The following is a 15,868-nucleotide window of genomic DNA, read 5'->3' as shown; positions in this document are numbered from 1 at the left end:
TTTCTGTGTCAGACTTTAACGAGCAATCATGACAGTACCGTGACCAGAACCCGTTGTTTTTGCTGACAGTTTTTGTGCATCATTAAGCATTAGTCACAATGTACTGCCATTTTAATGAATTTATCCAATTAGACACTTTTAGGAATAAATGTGAAAACAACTTGCCATATATGTTCAGGGCTGAGCTGCTCAGTGGACTGTAACATATGCATGCAGATTGGTTTGCTCTGAAGGCATACAGTGTCCTTGCTCTTTAGATAGAACAGCTAATGTTCCTTCAGTGGACACACTAATGATTTAATCCATGAAACCAACATAAATGACAATGAGATCAAGCTCAAATTCTTATAAAATTGGCAATCTTTATTTAAACCCAAACTACAGTGTACATAACAGATGCACAACAAGCTACAGGATACAGACAAATTATTCTAGATAATAAAAAACACAATGTACTACAAACAATTACGAAAAAGGGTACAGATATTTTTAGATGAGAATTCATTCAAAAAGAAAGCACAAAATGTGCTTTCAGCAATGTGCATAATCAACTCGATGCCAGGGAATTATGATAAAGCAATAAACGGATGACATGCTTTGAGTTTCTAAGCATTTACATTACTGCAAACAGTACAGAGTGAGTCTTGGTGACAAAACATTACAAAAACATTGCTTTAGCCTGTTGGGTGTATTTACTGTATATAGTCATGGTTTGTACTATTATGCATACATATCTTCACGATCAGCATTGTAGATTTCACCCTCCTGCAGAGAAGCAAAGTTGAGGAAGTGAGATGGCCTGTGAACTTCATGGTAGAACTCTTTCGGGTTGGCCAACTGTAGGTCATATTTCATGTTGGGATCATGGCGAACACCTAGAATGAAATGGGAGAGATTAGAAAAGCACAATGTTGTATCTGCAATTTACAAAATGTGAAAAATCACTTCAAAACGTATCATTATTTAAAGGCCATGCTAACCCATGAAGTTGTAGTTCCAGGAGACTTGGCCAGGCACCATGAAGAAGCCAAGGAAACGGTCAGACAAAAGCATTTGGACTCTTTCGTAGTGAGAGGGCAAGTAACCTTTGGGGTTATTTCCCTTATCTGTGTTTTGTCGACCCCACTCATATCCACTGGGAGTCAGCTTGTAGGCCGTCAGCGTGCAGGAACCAGGGGTGAAACTAGATAAGAAAAAACCACAAATGCAACACTGAATACATGACACTGGCCAATCATTACACTCAGGGATGTTAAGAACGCAGCCACAGTGCATTAGTGTGCTAAAACTGTACCTGCAAGTAATAATGATAGTCTTCTCGCCATCCCAGGATGGGTTGTCAGCCATGACCTTTGCATGGGTGGTTACATCTTGAGGAGAGAGCTGGGGCGATTCATTGGGCTGTGTATGGATCCATCCAAGAGGCTCCATTTCCTATGAAATTCAAGAGGCATTCAATTGGATTGATACAACTGGGAAGACGTAGACTGCTGAATACACCAAACTACAGACATAGGCATGTGTGTAAACTGCTTACCTTCAAGTACTCGTGTTGTGGTAGCTGGTTGGGCAGGTGAACGGTCTGATGCGTACCCCACTGTGGCACCATCACGATGCAGCGGATTTCCTTTACCTGAGGGTTATCTGGAGGGCTGGTTCCATACAGATAACCTGCAATCTACAGGGAAAAAAATATAGATGCAAGCAAAATTCAGGTTTAGAATTCTACTAATGAAGAGGATTCACAAGAGAAAACATGTTAAGAAGCCAGTTATTCCAACCTGAGCACGCAGATCCGAGATGCAGATGAACTTTTTCAAAACGTTCTTGGGCAGGATGTAAGTGTAGCCAGTTTCTTTAATGTCATCCGATGACACATAGATGTGGTTAGTACGTAAGTGCAAGTTGGCAGCAGAGATCGCCCTGTGAGATCAGGAAGAGTGTTTAAAAACAAAGTCTAGCTGTGTTTTAACAACTATAAAGACGATGAGTGACAGGGAAAACTTTCCACACCTAACTCTCCATTCAGTTTTGGAAGAGAAGGTCTGTGTCTCGTAGTTGCTGGTGGTGGAGGTGATAATCTCATCTCCGTGTTTGTTGACAGTGCGAGTTTGTGTGGCTGTTAGCTGAGACTGCTCCTTGGTCTGCTTCTCGATCTCAGCGATTTGCTGTCTCTGCTGGGATGGAGCGGAGATCTCCATACCCAGGATGATGTCCCTGATTTCAGACTGGGTCAAAGATGCCACATTCACACTGTGGAGAAAATTAACATCTGAAAAGAGGGCAACATTTCACATCTATACGCATTTTCCATATGCACTCACAAGTCAGCATTTATTATCTAGTACTCACTTGTTCTTCTTGCCATAGTCAGCCAGGATGAGATCTTTGAGTTGCACCTCCACTTTGATCCACTCTTCATCAGTCAGTGTGGGCCAGATGTGGTGAGGCTCAGTGACTGTGGTTTTATCGGGCTTCAGGATAACTTTAGCACGATCGTTGTTGACGTGAAGTGCTCTCAGGATTAAGATCAAACGAGAGAATGCCTAGGCAACAAAAACATACTAGCTTTAGGCATCGTAGTAATGACCAGTGTAAGAAGCTACTAATAATTTCAGCTAGGGATGGAACGATTACCGGTTTCATGATAAATCACGATAAAATGCCCTGACGGTTAGTATTATCGTTTAAAATTTAATTATCATCAAAACCGTATTTGATTATCGCGCTTTTGAAAACTCGCAGTAAATCCTGTCCAGCCAGCATCAGTCTGACGCAGAAGCAGCATGCAATGTTGTTGTTTATTATTATTATTATTATTATTATTATTATTATTATTATTATTATTAGGGCTTCATGTTAATGTTAATTTAATGTTTATGCTAAAAAAGTGCATATAGCTGCTAATTGTATTTGTTGTTTGTTGATTTTCAAATATAAAACTTATTGAAATGTTTTCAGTGTGAATCAGTTCTTTTTGAACATTTTCATCTAAATTTAACAAAACCGTGATAATATTGATAATCATGACAACTTTGGTCACTATAATCGTGATATGAAATTTTCATACCGTTACATCCCTAATTTCAGCAGGTCAAAACTATAGGATAAAAGCTAGATTTACAGTGTAAGAGGAGATGGTCTTCAGCCAGTCGTCATACAGATTGAACAAGACCATCTGAGGCTCTGTGGCCTTCAGAATGAGGTCTCCAAACTTCTCCACTTTCAGACAGGCCTGGAAGGGCAGCTGGAGCTCAGAGCCCTTGATTACAATGTTGGGGAAGTCCAGCAAGTGCACCTGAGGAAAACAGACAGCTGTTAACCTAAAAGTTAACATTTTAAATACCTTTCCAGTGCTATAACACAGCTACTTTGCCTTTAACAGTTTAAATGGGCATTTCTAACCTCAAGAGGATCCAACATGCCCTTCCTGGTCACAATAATCTGCTTGGGCTGCTCTTCAACAGGCAGCGATCGGATCAGGGCAGCCACTTCTTCAGCAGTTTTCCACTTAGCCAGCTACAAACACACAAATGCAAAATGTATAACTCCGTAAACTGAGCCACATGAGTGATTGCGTTGTGCAGACCACAGTAACCTCATGGAGACACAATACAGAGCACAGAGTGACAGACTTACCTGTCCAAGACGCTTTTGTCCTGCCCATACAGATGTGTGAATGATTTTCAGGAAAAGCTGTCCAGTTCTGGGGTTGAAGATGAAAATGGCTCCATTGATTGGTTTTGTGGTCAAGTTACCTTCAAAGGTCTAAAACGGGAAATGAAAGATCAAAATATCTGGCATACAACCTATAGAGAAAACAATATAAACACCAAAAGGGAGATCTTCATGATGTTAAATTCACTTGCCTTGTGGATGGTGACTCTATACACATTGGTGTCATCCACAAACCAGATGATCTGGTTGGAGAACAGCTCTCCGTAGTTCTGGGAAGACAGGTAAGGCTCAGTGGGCTCTGAAGAGTAGAGTTGCAGACCCTTGCGGATTCGCTCTCTCAGCACATACAGAGCTGGGTTGGCCTTCATTATCTTCGCCATGGCCTGTTGGATCAGGGGCTTGCCCCCAGGGAACCAGTTACCATAAGCACTGTAGAGAGAGAAAGAAGCAAATCATAAATACTTGCTGCTCTGTCGCTGTTTTTGGGATGTGGTATAAATCAAATATGCTATAAAATACTGACCTGTGAAGGTTGTAGGCCAGATCAATGGCAATCAGTACTCCAGTGGGTGATGGGTAAATACTCATGTTGTCAGTGGTGTAGTCCAAGAACTTGGCCCTGGCGTATCGCTCAATGTCATGGGAGTCGTAGTCACCCCATCTGAGCTGAATGTCAATCCAGTACTTCTGTGTGGTGGTGCTGTCCATAACATCCCTATAGAAAGAATCATAAAAAAAGCTTAAGCACACAACACAACATGACTGTGACATTTTCAATATGGATTTTACATGTGTGCATTATGTGTGACATGTTTTCATCTTCCTTCTGATATATTAGAAGTCAATGTATTCATTAATATCAATCAGACATACTTGGAGTCTGCTAGAAGCGAGGGGCGAGAGACGTTCCACTTGTAGGAGGCAAACAACAGAATGTCAGCACAGGAGGAATTCATTTTGTAAGACTTCCTGGGATGGATTGTCTCTTTCTGGACAGTCTCGATCTCCAAAGCATCCAGCTCTTGGTCAAACACCTACAAAGAGCAAACAAAGGTTTACTGATTGCACTCTTCTAAATAAGCCAATTGTTAGTAACAGTTCATCTTAAAGTGTGAAACCACACAAACAGTTTATACAGAACAGTCCTGTTAAATAAGCATGAGTATTATTCAATGCATAATATCCTGACCCATTTAAAGGAAGCACATCTTTTTACCTGACAGAGATCCATGACAACGCTCTCATGAATCTTCTGCCACAAGTGAGCTCTGAAGATCTGGATCAGAGAGATCTTGAGAGTTGGGATTTTACCATGCATGAAGATTCCAGTGAGGTCCAACTGCACTTGGAAACCCACATATACCTACAAGAACATCAAAAGAATGAGTGAGTCTCAAAAAAAGAGGGGTGAGGAAAAAATGCTCCGTCTAATTGCAACAGCTTTTCATAGACATACATTGGCTCTGTTGATTGTAGGAGACCACCACAAGGTGAATCGTCGATTAGGAATCTGGTTCAGACCAGATCTCTGAGCATTGGTGAGTTTCTTCCATTTCATGGACTCTTCGAAACCACTGGCCTTCTCCCTATAAGAGATCAAAATGATGAGTTATTGAATCTTAAAAACATCATCAAAAATTGAGTTATCTATACTGGATGTGTCAACATAAAAGTTCCTACCAAAAGAGACCCTCCCAGGTGGGGAAGTAGGTTCCCTTGAAAAGCGTATGCTCAAGAATGCCTTCCACGCCTCCAAGTGCCTGGATCATGTCGGTACGGTAGTTGTTTAAATTCCACAATTTCCCATCATGTCTCTGGTGAGTCCACCAGAATGGATTTTGCTTCAACACCTGAAAACACAATAAAAAACCTTTATTAAAAAAACAACCAAAATAAATCTAAGTGATGTCTGGTACTGCTTTTGGCATGCAATTCATGTTTCCCAGAAGGAAAGACTTTTACCTGGTACTGCTTGAAGTCTGTTCTGACTCTCCAGCCCTTGTCATAAGCCAGAGTGTGTCTGTCCTTTTGGAAGAGTGTGTTGATACGTGGAATACCTCTGTCCCAGGAGTCCTCCAGATCCTCCAGTGTCAAACGTCTGAAGAGTAACAAAATCATTTTAATAAGAATGAACCCATCAACTTAACTAGGTTTGGTTAAGAGGACAGTACCTGTTCTGAGCAATGGCCTCTTGTCGTTTGAGGGCGTATTCGGCCCAAACTCTCTGGGAGTCAATGAACTCGCTCTCCCATGGCTGGATGTAGCGGTACAGATTAGGAATCAACTGATCCTCCTCATGACTCATACCGGAGCGGAAATGAGTGATGCCCACATCAGTCTGTTTGGACCACCTAAGCAAACACAGAAGAACTTTAAATCAATCGCCTGCATCCGTGGATGCTTATTAATTTCCATGAAGTTGCTAATAAGGGAAACAGTAAGAAAAAATGCAAATAACTTACCTAAGGTCAGACTGTGGAATCAGTACGTGTCCCATGGAAAGCATTCCCAGTCCTCCCAACTCCTTAGGGGTGTAAAACACCACAGGAGGGAAACGACTAGGCATTTTGGAGTTCAATCCAATCTTGATACGGGTTTGGATCTTATTCTCACACTTCACCAGCAGGTCTAAAAGCTCTTGAGTGTTGACCACAGCTTCACGGAAGTATGTCATCAGACCAATCAGAGCAGTGTTCCACTTGTTCACAATCTGAGAAGAGCAGAGTAACAAAATCATTTTAATAAGAATGAACCCATCAACTTAACTAGGTTTGGTTAAGAGGACAGTACCTGTTCTGAGCAATGGCCTCTTGTCGTTTGAGGGCGTATTCGGCCCAAACTCTCTGGGAGTCAATGAACTCGCTCTCCCATGGCTGGATGTAGCGGTACAGATTAGGAATCAACTGATCCTCCTCATGACTCATACCGGAGCGGAAATGAGTGATGCCCACATCAGTCTGTTTGGACCACCTAAGCAAACACAGAAGAACTTTAAATCAATCGCCTGCATCCGTGGATGCTTATTAATTTCCATGAAGTTGCTAATAAGGGAAACAGTAAGAAAAAATGCAAATAACTTACCTAAGGTCAGACTGTGGAATCAGTACGTGTCCCATGGAAAGCATTCCCAGTCCTCCCAACTCCTTAGGGGTGTAAAACACCACAGGAGGGAAACGACTAGGCATTTTGGAGTTCAATCCAATCTTGATACGGGTTTGGATCTTATTCTCACACTTCACCAGCAGGTCCAAAAGCTCTTGGGTGTTGACCACGGCTTCACGGAAGTATGTCATCAGACCAATCAGAGCAGTGTTCCACTTGTTCACAATCTGAGAAGAGCAACATTATGTAAAACCATGTGTAAAATGGGAAATACAAGTTTGCTGTGGCTGTTTTGATGCTAAGGTTCAAGGCTCATACCTTGGTGAAGGTGGTGGACCCAGAAGCCATCAGAATCTGTCGCACTCTGTTGTGGAACCTCTGCATGGACTCATCATCTACACGCAGGAAACACTGTGCTGTCCTTTCCTTTGTTACCTAAAAATCAACACACATCTATCCACCATCCTTTCTGACATTGCCAACAGTTATTTTTTCAGTAGTTTGTTATTCTGCTTACCTCATTCTGCAAATTCCACACTCCATCTTTGTGCGTAAACTCCTCATAACTAGTGCGGCACTTGGGGAGGATACGACACTCAAAGCCACACATGTTGAAGAGTAGGTTGGGGTTGTCCTTGCTATACACAGACACAAAGCTGTTCTCCCACTGAATTGTGGTCACAGAACGAGGCAGGCGATTCTTGATGTCCCAAAACACAGCACGGCCCCTGTTGTGATAAGGAAATCAATCATTCCATATGCATTTTTCTCTTCATTAAGAGGTTCAGAAAGACAAAAGTCTAGAGCACTTACAAGTTCACATCATGTTTCATCAGTCTCATCCTAGCATCTCGGGGCCAGCATTTCTTATTGTTGTAGCCAACAATGTTCTCATTGTTGGGGTCTGGGTGCTCTGTCAAGTACCTCTGGATCAGATCTCTCGCCTCATCAGCAGAGAACCTATACACAGCAAAAACATGTTCATAAAACTTGTACAACAGCAACGTTTGGAAATAAATCTCAATACTTCACAGCAGGAAGACTTTTTTTTATCTGCACTACTAACCTGAAAAAGATGTGAATGCGGTCTATGTATCTGCAGTATAGACGTATAGGATGGGCACTCTCAGTGGCCGTGTCCTGGAAGCTGAGGAAGTCATTGGGCATCTGAGGCGGTCCAGCCATCTCACTGGCTCTGTGCAGACCCAGCACCAGCAGGTCCATCACCAGCCCATAGTAGTGCACAATGAAAGAGGCAAACTGCAGGCCGCGGATGATACCATACGAGTTTGTGTGGTTCATGTCCTGTTAAGAGAAAATACAGATATCTAAAATCAAAGAGCAATGAAAGGAAATTTCTAATATGACTTCTCAAAAGCATTAAGAGAGAAATATGAATTTTTCAAACTGTATTATAACATGCAATAAACAGACCTTATAGTTAATGACAACGTTGTTTTTGGCCGTCATGTAATCGGCAATGTTGTGATCAACAATGAGACGTAGAAGCCTGTTCAGCAGTGTCAAGTCAATCTTCTCATACATCTTCTCATAGCGAGACTCCAGCATGACGTTGCATTCGCCTTCTGCCGTCTCCCACACATCCTGCAGGTTGTTGATTCCTAGAAGACATAATAAAAAATTTGCAATATAATTAGACACTGTAGCATTGTCAAAAGTACCAACTTTGGTAACAGTCGTTACTGAAATGTAAAAAATGTGACGATACCAGTATTTCCGAAACATTTTGAGCGGATTCTTAAACGCCTATGATTGGCCATTGTGTTCATGCGCTCAACAGTTATGTCTGTGATTGGCTACAATGATCATCTCTTCACCGAGGGCTTACACAGATACACACGGGAGCATTTGAAAGCCACGTCTATCAGCGGATCCCTAATATATCTGCTCATAGACAAATCCTCTGATAGATGCAACTTTAAAACGCTCCCATTTTTTTTTATTTCAGTAATGACTTTTGACAACACTACAACACTGTAATACTCAATTATAGCCTTGTATGCATTTCAGCTTTATATTGGCCACCATGCTTTCATAGATATCACCCCTCAAAAATCTCTCTCACCTTGGCACCATTTGTACACCAGCAGTGGAGGCGGCTCTGTATCAGCTGGTTTAATCCAGGGTGGAAAAAGTCTGCGCTTGTCTGCTTCGTACCAGAGGTACTGATCCAGGTATGCGTCGGTAATCTTTTCCAGAGGCTCAACATCATAAACCGGCACCAAGTGACTGTAAAGGTCCATGAACTCGATGCCCACCTAGAGAGAAAAATAACCACTTTAGACGCAGGCTAGGACCAGTAACGGGCTAGGAGAACTCTTGTTGTAATATGAAGTATGCTAAAATGAAAGTGTGCAAACCTCTTTGAACGCTCTCTGAGTGAGGAGGTGACGTTTGATTCTGGACAGAGCCTCATGAGGGTTGTCATAGGCCTGCTCAATCAGACCCAACTCCTCACGCTGTGACTGGTTCAGCCTCGACTTCACACTAGATAAAAGAAAGTAAAGTCAGAAAAGATGCAAACATCTAGACAAAACCAGTGCATCCACTCAGCTTGCTTTTATGGGACTGGCCTGACCTGTAAGCCTCCTTGAGTCTCTCCAAAGCCAGGATGAGCAGCTTAGTGTCATGTTTGTAAGACAGAGGAGGGAAGGGGATCGGAGAGAAACGACGACTCTCCAACCAGTGCACTGTGGTGGTGTAGATGGCCACGGCCTCCTCAGCTGTGATGTAAGGTCCATCCTATAAGATAAAAAACATCACTCTTTGTGTTCTTTATCAGTAACAGCAGCCTGTTCAAAGACATTTTATGTTACCCAAAAAAACGTACCTTCAGGTAATTGTGCTGTCTCTCCTGCTCCGCCTTTAGATAGAGTCGAGTGAGACGTCCCAGGTTCTTCTTGCACACAGTCTTATCCACAGTGGCTCCTCTTCTGATTCTCTCACGGTTGTAGTGGGCTGTGTTGGTCCACCAGTCAGCTTTGGCCTTCACGTAGCGGAGAATCATGTTCTCAATGGGGGTTGGAAGCCCAGGAACCTGAAAAAAATAAGTCATAAAAACCCCTTAATGATAAACTTTCAAATTGAATCATATACCATTGGTAGGCAGCAAAAAGCTTTGAACAAAAATGTACCTTCCAAGGGATGTTGGCCTTCCAGCATCTCCATGACTCGCTGAGATGCTGCAAGATGGTTCTGGCCTTGTTCTGCTTGATACCCTCAGGCATCATATCCAGGATGTCATGCATCACAGCAGCTCTCAGCTCCAGATCAAAGTGAGATTCCACACGCTGTTTGGTCACAGTCTTTGCAACACCCTTGGAGTGTCGACCTAAACAGAATTACACAATGAATTAGTATTTGTTATCCTTGAAAATGTTACTACATCTTTCTACATGCTTTTTACATATTCATAAAAGCTCAGTTTACCCTCAAACTGCCTGGCCAGAAGATTGCCAAGCCACCGCTCCAGAAGAGGAGTGATTCCTCTCATGAAGAACAGCCAGACTCTCCATCCTGGAGCCCAGAACCCACAGCCTGGACCTTTTCCGACTGGGCCCTATAAAAACAGGGTCACTTTAGATGCAAGGCATAGCATCAATTCACCAAAGCCCAATCACAGGCAAATAATTTACTTCACAAAATCATGTATTTGGTTGAATTGAGTGTTACTCACTGTGTTGAAGCGGTAGTAGATGAGATGCTTCAGATCTTTGCACATTCTGATCTGCCTCATGAGCTTGTACTTGTAGCGGTACATGCCAGTCAATTGACCGACATGGGCGAAGATGTACTGCAGTCCATCTGACAGCTACAAGGTAAAAAAGATTTTAGTGAAGACTTTAATGAAACAATGATAACAATTAGCTACATAGAAACTGCATTCATTATGATATTTTATACCTGGAAAGCGTCAACATTTCCAAGCCTGTACTGCACATGGCTGTCCACCACAAGCTTGCTCAAACGCAGAACCTCACGGCACAAGTGGAACGCATTCCCGAATCTGGACTTCTTACGTTCCTTTGTGGTGAGGGTTTTCACAGGCTTCAAGTTGAAGTTGTAGTCCAAGTGCAGGTAGTTGAGGTTCTTTCTGTGAATCAGCAGGTTCAGCATGTTGTAGCCCTGCCGGCACACCTGTAGACCAACTTCTACCCAATCCAGCTTTGTGGACTGGAAGAATTTGGTGGCCTTGAAAGAGCGGAACAGGTATCTAAAGAAGATAAAAGGGAAATATAACCATTATTAAATGCATCAACATTTTTCAATGGAACAAGCTCTGGAATAGCATTCTCACCTCTTTTTCTGTGCCTTAGGTGGTCTGTGTTTTAGAGCATTCAGCACGTAGTACTTCAGGAGCTTCTGGTAAGACACACGTACCTTCACAGGCTGGCCCGCAGGACAATGCTCACGATACCTGAAGGTGTTTGGACAAACAAGAGCCTCTATTCAGAAATTATAGTCTTCTTGTATGGTCTCTTAATATTTGAAAGTGAAGTGACGTGTGGCCAAGTATGGTGACCCTTACTCGGAATTTGCGCTCTGCATTTAACCCATCCAAGTGCACACACACACACAGTAGTGAACACACACACACCCGGAGCAGTTGGGGGTTCGGTGCCTTGCCTTGCTCAATGTTCTCACCTCAGTCATGGTATTGAAGGTGGAGAGAGCGCTGGTTATTCACTCCCCCCACCGACAATTCCTGGCGGACCTGAGACTCGAACCCGCCACCTTCAGGTTACAAGTCCGACTCTCTATCCATTAGGCCACGACGGCCCAATATTTAAAGGGGTCATATGATGCTGCTAAAAATAACATTATTTTGTGTATTTGGTGTAATGAAATGTGTTTATGCGGTTTAAAGTAAAAAAAACGCATTATTTTCCACATACTGTACATTATTGTTTCTCCTCTATGCCCCGCCTTTTTGAAATGCGTCGATTTTTACAAAGCTCATCGGTCTGAAAAAGCGAGGTGTGCTCTGATTGGCCAGCTATCCAGTGCGTTGTGATTGGCCGAATACCTCAAGCGTGAGACGGAAACATTACGCCCCTCACCATACTGTGTTGATGAAATTTACAGATCTTCTTTATGCACCAAGAGCTTGTAACACTCCAAAGAGAAAGGAAAAAATGAAATTGCATCATATGACCCCTTTAAACAAACCCTACATGTGTTAGGGGTAATTCATGCAAAATGCATTTTTGAGGTTAAAAATATGAGATGCAGGGCAGCGAATTGGAAAAAAAAAACGAGGCCTAGAAATGCTTTTTTTTTAAAGTTTAGCTTAAATTAAGTTTTTAGAATGCCAAGTTATGTGTGAGATGCTACAAAAAATGCAAAACGTGAGTGCAACGCTCAAAGACATCCCTCAAGAGCATATTTACATTGATAAATGCAAAAGCAGTGCAGTAGATTGTAAAAATGTGTTCTTTGAGAACGACCCCTTTTGGTGTACAAATAAAGAATACTGTTCAATACGAACCAGTTTTTGATGAGAGGCACATCAATGGCTCGTCTGGTTCTTCCCGAGCGAAGATTAAATGGACGAGGTGCCCACAACAGCGCAATTCCATTGGCTGTGTTGTCAGTATAGAGAGGAGTCTCCTTCAGTAATGGCTCAACATACTCAGGCAGTTCAAACTCCTCATCATCATCTGGCAGTGGCTCTTGGCTCTATGGAGAAAACAGAAGCTTGCAATTAATGTGAGAAGAAATCGGGAAACTTACAAGCACAGTTTAATTAAACAGTTGAACTTCTGACCTTGACGGAGTGCCTATGAGAGATGGGGTTGATCAGAGGGTCAAAGTAGAAGGCGGGCAGATCAGGATCCTCAGTCTTGATGAACACCACGTTTGGTGTGTGGTACCTGCATGGACAATCACAAATCATTAGTTCAGCAAAACGAAAATTTGTGTAGAATGATAAAACTGTAGGCATGATGAAGTTTCATACCAGGTGAGATGCACATGATGTGGCAGGTTGTTGTATAGGTAAGGGAATGCAATTTTGTATTCTGTCCTGATTGGTTGTCTGATGATGATCTTGTTGATGTCGTTGAACTCATTCCAGTCTTCATCCCTAAAAACAAACCAAGTTAGAATTCTGGAGAAAATAAAACGTAATGGTCAATTATGCTACAGAACATGGTACATACTGGAGGTTAATGTCTCTGACAAGAGGCTCAAATTTGGGTCCCCCTGGAATGGCCATGTTCAACGCTTTAGAGGTGAAGAAAGCCTTCAAGTCGAACAAGTAGAAGTAGTTTTTATCCACCAAGTCTGTAAGCAACTGATTAGCCAATCGATACAGAGTAGACATCATTGGTAAAGTGAATTGCCAGCGTCTGTATGTGGTCCCGTTCACATATCTGTGGAAGGAAAAGATAAATCATGAACAAAAGAAACAAGAAACCATATTTTTTACAACTGTCATAAACACTCACTTTGTGGTATCTTTCAGAGGTTGATGCTCATATAACCATTCTGCCACAGAGGAGTCCTCCTCAGGGTCCAGCTCCATCTGGATAGCCTCCAGAGGCTCAACATCCAGGATGTTGTCCGCATAATCCAATGGAGGCTCTTCATCATCAAATGGGGGGAAACGCATGCGCTTAAAGTGCCGTCTGTCTCGCTTCTCACGACGCATCATGATCCACATCGTGCTGTGGGGGTAATTATTACAAATTGCAATAATTACAATAATTTGTAATTATTGCAGCCATACAAATATATAAAACTATTTTTGTGCAGCCCTGCAAACAAGCAAATCTGGAGCTTTCAAAACGGCATCACATTTATCAGAAAAAAATACATTTTCTCACAAAATGTATAGCCCGAAAGTTTCAATCTCTGCTCTGAAAGTCATGTCATCATCACCTACCCCCACTGAGAAATGTACACCGGCTCAATCACCCATGGGATTTCATTTACAAAGGAAATGGCACCAGTAATGTGGTAGAGCACAGGAACATCTCTGATCTGCTCCCAGGGCATGGGCATGTTCTCCAGCAGTTTGAGCACTGCATGGGGCATATATTTCAAGGCTCTGCAAACAAAAAGCAACATATACTTTTAATAATGAACATACATAAATATCAGTTGCCTAGTCAATAACACAAATGTTCTTACCCAAGGTAGACCCTCTTGTCATGCCGAAATTTCCTGTTCGTCATGTCACCATGATCCCTGATGATTTTGCGCACATGCTCAGGTGGCATGTCCTCTTTCTGAGCATCCACAAAGCCAAATTTCCTCTTCTCCGAGTAGCGTTTGGCCTGAAGCTGCTGCCATTTCCGAGCTACAGCAAAAAAAACAAATCACGTCACTAAACAATCAGAGTACACAAAGCAAACACTAAGTCCATGATCAACCATGTAAACACACCTTTCTCTTGCAGTTTCTCCTCAGTCATGTAATCTGGTACTGGAGCAACAGCAGGAGGAGGTGGAGGAACACCTGGAGGCATTGTTACAGGCACACCTCTGTAGGGGAATGCAGCTGCCATGGCAGCGTGTACTGCAAGGAAAACAGTAAAGCACAAAATATGAGATCAAACTGCAAAGCATGAGAACTGAAACACGTTGGAGACTATAATAAAATTGAACACTCCACTACGAGGTCATTCAAAGAACCACAACGTGGACTAAGTGAGATCTAAAAGCCAAATCTGTAGGAAATAAAAGGAAATCCGAATTAAAACGCTAATATTTGAGCAAACAGTTATATATCTAAAGCACAACAATGAACTTCACTGACTAACTTGGCTATCGCGCCTGAATCGTTTCCTATCGTACCGAAACTAGCAAGCCACTTTTTATTCATTAAAGACACTATATAAACCCTAAGTAATAGATACAGTTTTACATATTTTGAAAGTCAAACTAATATTAGCACATTTATGATATGGATATATGCCGCAGTTTTTACGGTTTTAATAAAGCAGGAGTTAGCATGTTAGCTTAGCTTACTACATATTATACAACAAGCAAACTGTTTCCGCAAACTAGCATTACCAAGAAAACTGGGATACTTATTTTAAAATAGGCAAATAAAAAAACGTAACGTTCTCGCATAGAACAATATAACTTACTGTATTAAAAGCAGTTTCTCGCCAGTAAATGTAGTTGTGTGCTGGGTTTGTGCTCAGCGGAATGGCGTACCATGCACGTTGTGCGTATGGTCTTGCGATTCACGAATACGTATTACGTATCTGGAGGACTCCGCTTCAACTGAAATGATGTGTTTTACGACACCATACGTAAGAAAATACGTAGGGCCAAACTTCCGGACGCGACACCGGATATACATTAAAAAAATGCATTTGTCCTTGTGAAACTCGTTGTATTCTTTTCATTTGTATTCTGTTTAATATCGTTCCATGACTATTTTATTGAATGAATAGAGAAAAAATTCAGGAGAAAGAGAGACGATGTTCATAACCAGAGACGAGATACAAACAAAGATAAAGCAAATCAAGCTGTTTAGTGCAGTAGAATTTACTCGTCGCAGAGAATACAATTTGAAACATTTAAGTATTTAAGCCATTTTACTTAATTTTAAGTTGTAAATTGGTAAAATAGATTAAATATGTGTTGATGGTTTTTAAATGTATTAAACAAGTGTAACAAATTATACGAAAATTACACACATTTTATATTTTATATTGAGATGTTATCTATGTATCATATAAGATGTGTTATAAACCGTTACATGGGCAGGATATATTATTGTGTAATTAATTTATTGCTATTTTTCCCCACTTTAGGACTAATTTTTTTTGTAACTTGACTCTAAACCTGGTATCTTAAGTATTTTTCTCAGAAATACTATCCCTTCCCCCAGACTTTTAAATGTTTATATCCTTTCTAAAGTACTAAAGTCTGATTTGAAAGTTATATAAAATAATGCAGTTTCAAAATGCATTTTAGTGGTAAACAGGTTTAATAAACCTAAACATTTACATTTAAAGGCCCACATAAAATTAATGCTTTTGAAGTTTAAAATAAATTTTAAAAAAATCTAATTGTAAGGAATCATATGGAATAACAATTTAATTAAATGC

At 41.4% G+C, this 15,868-nt stretch overlaps 1 protein-coding gene across 1 annotated transcript; it reads right to left on the bottom strand.

The window, feature by feature from the left end:
• Positions 1–416: 416 nt before the first annotated feature.
• Positions 417–15,006, bottom strand: prpf8 (pre-mRNA processing factor 8). Its single transcript, XM_016556979.1, has 42 exons — positions 14,897–15,006; positions 14,191–14,322; positions 13,936–14,104; positions 13,688–13,852; positions 13,251–13,469; positions 12,963–13,175; positions 12,761–12,886; positions 12,569–12,674; positions 12,290–12,480; positions 11,099–11,218; positions 10,705–11,014; positions 10,478–10,612; positions 10,231–10,360; positions 9,936–10,132; positions 9,632–9,838; positions 9,380–9,543; positions 9,162–9,288; positions 8,867–9,059; positions 8,215–8,402; positions 7,847–8,085; positions 7,594–7,740; positions 7,298–7,508; positions 7,099–7,215; positions 6,760–7,007; positions 6,469–6,648; positions 5,641–5,776; positions 5,359–5,528; positions 5,135–5,264; positions 4,895–5,041; positions 4,552–4,712; positions 4,202–4,393; positions 3,870–4,107; positions 3,640–3,768; positions 3,406–3,519; positions 3,125–3,298; positions 2,353–2,546; positions 2,014–2,253; positions 1,782–1,923; positions 1,538–1,678; positions 1,295–1,434; positions 981–1,183; positions 417–875 (listed from the first exon to the last, which is right to left on the bottom strand). The coding sequence occupies exons 2-42, from the start codon at positions 14,309–14,311 to the stop codon at positions 721–723; spliced, it is 7,029 nt and encodes a 2,342-aa protein (XP_016412465.1). The 5' UTR covers positions 14,312–14,322; positions 14,897–15,006; the 3' UTR covers positions 417–720.
• Between the last annotated feature and the right edge of the window lie 862 nt (positions 15,007–15,868).

The sequence above is a fragment of the Sinocyclocheilus rhinocerous genome, unplaced genomic scaffold, assembly GCF_001515625.1.
Source record: "Sinocyclocheilus rhinocerous isolate Xijiao unplaced genomic scaffold, SAMN03320098_v1.1 scaffold166, whole genome shotgun sequence".
Lineage (NCBI taxonomy): Eukaryota > Metazoa > Chordata > Actinopteri > Cypriniformes > Cyprinidae > Sinocyclocheilus > Sinocyclocheilus rhinocerous.
The sequence above is the reverse complement of the archived record's forward strand: the minus strand, read 5'-3'. Positions and strand labels throughout refer to the sequence as shown.